This window comes from Etheostoma cragini, chromosome 7, assembly GCF_013103735.1.
Source record: "Etheostoma cragini isolate CJK2018 chromosome 7, CSU_Ecrag_1.0, whole genome shotgun sequence".
Taxonomy (NCBI): domain Eukaryota; kingdom Metazoa; phylum Chordata; class Actinopteri; order Perciformes; family Percidae; genus Etheostoma; species Etheostoma cragini.
The window spans coordinates 142,832-146,625 of record NC_048413.1 but is presented as its reverse complement, the minus strand read 5'-3'; the positions used below and the strand labels follow the sequence as shown (position 1 = coordinate 146,625).

The 3,794-nt window shown below is 39.2% G+C and overlaps 1 protein-coding gene across 1 annotated transcript in view; it reads right to left on the bottom strand.

The window, feature by feature from the left end:
• Positions 1–688: 688 nt before the first annotated feature.
• Positions 689–3,794, bottom strand: part of LOC117948090 (voltage-gated potassium channel subunit beta-2-like) — an 86,526-nt gene continuing 83,420 nt past the window's right edge. Inside the window, exon 15 of the mRNA XM_034877562.1 lies at positions 689–1,208. Within this exon, the coding sequence (XP_034733453.1) occupies positions 1,119–1,208 (90 nt within the window). The 3' untranslated portion in view covers positions 689–1,118. The remainder of the gene's footprint in view (positions 1,209–3,794) is intronic.

The window sequence follows — 3,794 nt, the reverse complement described above, 5'->3', positions numbered from 1 at the left end:
GTGGTCCCCTAATACTGTATCTGAAGTCTCTTTATATAGACCTTAGTGGTCCCCTAATACTGTATCCGAAGTCTCTTTCCCAAAAGTCAGCCTAAGTACAGCCACTAGAGCCAGTCCTACAGTGAGCTTTCCTTAAGACGTGCCATTTGTGTCTGTTTCTCAAGAAAAATCTCATGGGTGGGCCAAATTCTCTGGGCGGGTAAAGCAAAAAAGGGGCGGTAACCTTGTTTCTTATGACTTCATAAGGGGGCAAGATTCTAGATCGGCCCATCTGAGCTTTCATTTCCTCAAAGGCAGAGCAGGATACCCAGGGCTCGGTTTACACCTTTCACCATTTCTAGCCCCTGGGGGGCCATAGGCAGGCTGGGGGTATGCATGTTAATGTTAAAATACGTCAAAGTAAAATGTTCATGCCATGGGACCTTTAACCTGTTATTACCAGAGGCGGCCCACATGCTGCGTCGAACCGGCGGTCATATTTCAGTTTTAAATGTCAGTTACAGGCATGGACTTCTTATAACAGGTGACAGTATAGCCCTTAGCCTTGAGATGGGCTAGCATGGCTCCCTCATCCGCAGACAGCGCCAAACGGAGCTCTGGCCTGAGTCCAAGCTCTTTAGCAACATCCGATATGTGACAGGCGCTCAGGAAAGGCCAAGCATCCCAAAGTCCCGGGCTGAATTTGAACCCCAGAATATCCCTGTTTACTACACTGAAAGGGCTAATGCATAATGCCATAATGTTTTGGGATTAGTAGGTTAACTGGTCTGTCTAATATGTGTTTTATTTAGTAAGTTCCAGGCACCAAAGTGTAGACAGTGAAGAAGCCTGGTTTGATACACCCAGCTACACCTTACTCAGCGATCAGCTAGTTTATTTAGTGCTTCAGTGGCCTATTAGAACAGTGCTCATTATTTAGTTGTTTCCTTGAAGTTGACATTCAAACTTCTAGAATAAATTCTGCATATTGTACAACTTTTTGAATTGGTGCGACACATGTACATTTTCTTTGCTTGTTATTTACTGTGCTCCACTTCCATAAATTATTTGTGTTGCCCGTGTGTGTTGCTGTCTCTCATTCATGGGCAGGATAGCATGACCGTTCATCCCTGGTGCTTCTAGGATCTGAGGTCCTTTTTACTATAGGGCTTGTTTCCTAAGAGGTTATCCACCTCAGATACAATGGACAGTGTTAACTTCGGAAGGACCTGTGGAATGAGAAGAGAGAATCCATTACCATAATTTCTCAAACTATGTATATACATCAGCTGCTGAAAGAACCAGACTTTTACTTAAGGCGGGGCTTTACTTCTAAGTGTCACAGAGGTGTGTTTTCCAGTTGGATTCTGGTTGTGTTTGCTGGTGTGAAAGCTGCCGTTTGATCATTGCTGCGGACCCAATACCTTGACCAAGATATATTCAAACAATCCATCGGCTAATCACTTCCGTAAGAATTCTACAGGTGCTTAGAAGCTCAGGCAATATTGCGCACTGTCGGGAAATCATGATATTGAAAGATGTCGAATCAGTTTTATAGGAACAGGTAAACCTGTCTATTTCTACAGTGTATTTATTTGTGTACTCCTATCTTGTTGCATACGGGTATTTCCCAATTCCCGGGAGAGGTTATGGTGGGAAATGGGAAAATAAAATAAAAACGCAAAAATATTGTTGTCATATGGCAACGTTGATGCAGACAAGGAGCCATACCGTAGTTACGGTAACACAAGCTAACTTAGTTCATTACGCAGCAGCAAGGTAATAATGGAATATTTATTTAACTCTGAGTGATATTACCGTTTGCAGTCGCTTACAAATCTCAACAGCCACAGAATGGATTGCATTTAACAGAATGGTTTAGGAATCATTCCATGGTTTACTATTGTAGATTTCGTATTTATTTTTTATAATGGAGTTCTGTAAAATCTTGGTTTTATAATGGTGGCCTAGATTTTTAGAAGATAAGTCAAAGACATTCCACCGTGCATTTCATAACAAGCGCTGCAGCAGATTTAATTTACAAATAATCATTGCAAACTGTGTTGATGGTGGACATGAACTTTGTTCTTTTGCCCTAATGATACAAGTTATATACAGTGAGGAAAATAAGTCCACTGTGAGAGACATGATCTAAAAAAGAAAATCCAGAAAACACAATGTATGATTTTTTTTTTTTTACTATTTATTAGGGAGGAGCGAGTACAGCATTATCTGGATCTGGATCTGTTTACCACATGAATTATCTGTATCCGTACTCGAATTGGGCGGGGCCTAAACCGGAAGTGGTCAGATTTAACCCGGAAGTGGGTTGGGTTGTATGTTATGTTGTATGTGTGTGTTATTTTAAGCATGCAATTGATATGGGTTGATCAGAAATTGTTATATTTATTGCTGATTTGAAAACTATTTACATGAGAGCATCAAGCTTCAGATCAATGGTGTTGTCATGGCAACAAACAAACTATATACAGAACGTTTTGCAACAATGAATACAACACATGCCGTTGCAATTATGAAGTAAAATGTAATGGACAAGAGTTTTCATACTTAGTATAACTTTCCTTTTTGAACTTTTTATTTTTTATGATCAGTGTGATTTTTTTTTTTTTGTTTTGGGGTCTTTTTTATTTTTTTAATTTCTCTATTGTGTGTGTGTGTGTGTGTGTGTGTGTGTGTGTGTGTGTGTGTGTGTGTGTGTGTGTGTGTGTGTGTGTGTGTGTGTGTGTGTGTGTGTGTGTGTGTGTGTGTGTGTGTGTGTGTGTGTGTGTGTGTGTGTGTGTGTGTGTGTGTGTGTGTGTGTGTGTGTGTGTGTGTGTGTGTGTGTGAGTAAGAGAGACACACAGTGATTATCACAGAACGCTGCGCGGCCAGTTGAGGAGTTGTATTCAATCTGAGCACGGATATTGACTCATATTACTCGTATAATACTTGTACTCGGCAAAAGTGCTTTATCCGTACTGGATACTCGTTTCAGCCAGGTACTCGGATCACCTCTAGTATTTATTTGTGTGATACAGCTGCAAACTAGAAAATGCATTTCCTGCAGAAAATGCGTGGGAATGCTGAATAGCTGAATTGCTAAAGCTAACCTCGCTGAAAACTTTAAATCAGTAAAGGTTGTAAGAATAATTTTTATAATGGTTGTAATTAAGTTGAATAACACCACTAATGTAAAAAAATGTAAAAAAAAATGGATTTGAAGCATGCTCTCATTTACTTTAATGTTAAAAAAATTGCTTACAGCTTAATATTTGAAAAGTATAAATAGCAGAAAAATTGCTGAAGAGGTCCAATAATCTGCTGAAAAAGCTGAAGATTTGAAAAGTTGAATGGTTTAAATGGCTGAAAGTTTAAATGGTTAAAAACCTTTACAACATTAGAAGATGAGATTCCCCTGTGGGATTTGAACATGCGACCTATGGCATTAAAGGCCTGTCACGTAACCACTGCGCTACCACCGAAAACCTATTTATCATACAATACATTGGAATCTATAATGAGACAGAGAGTGTAGTTGGTTTGTACCTGTTTGTGTGTCTCTCTCTGTGTCTGTGTGTGTGTGTGTGTGTGTGTGTGTGTGTCTATCTTTCCCTGTCTGTGTTTGAATATCTGTGTTTGTCAATGTCAAAGTCAAAGTCTGCTTTATTGTCAATTTCTTCACATGTCAAAAACATACAAAGAAATCGAAATTGCGTTTCCCTCCATCCCACGATGAAAAGACATTTATAACAAATTTGGTCCACAGACAAACATAACATTCAAGTAAACAACATAAAAAAAGTAAAAATAAGAAG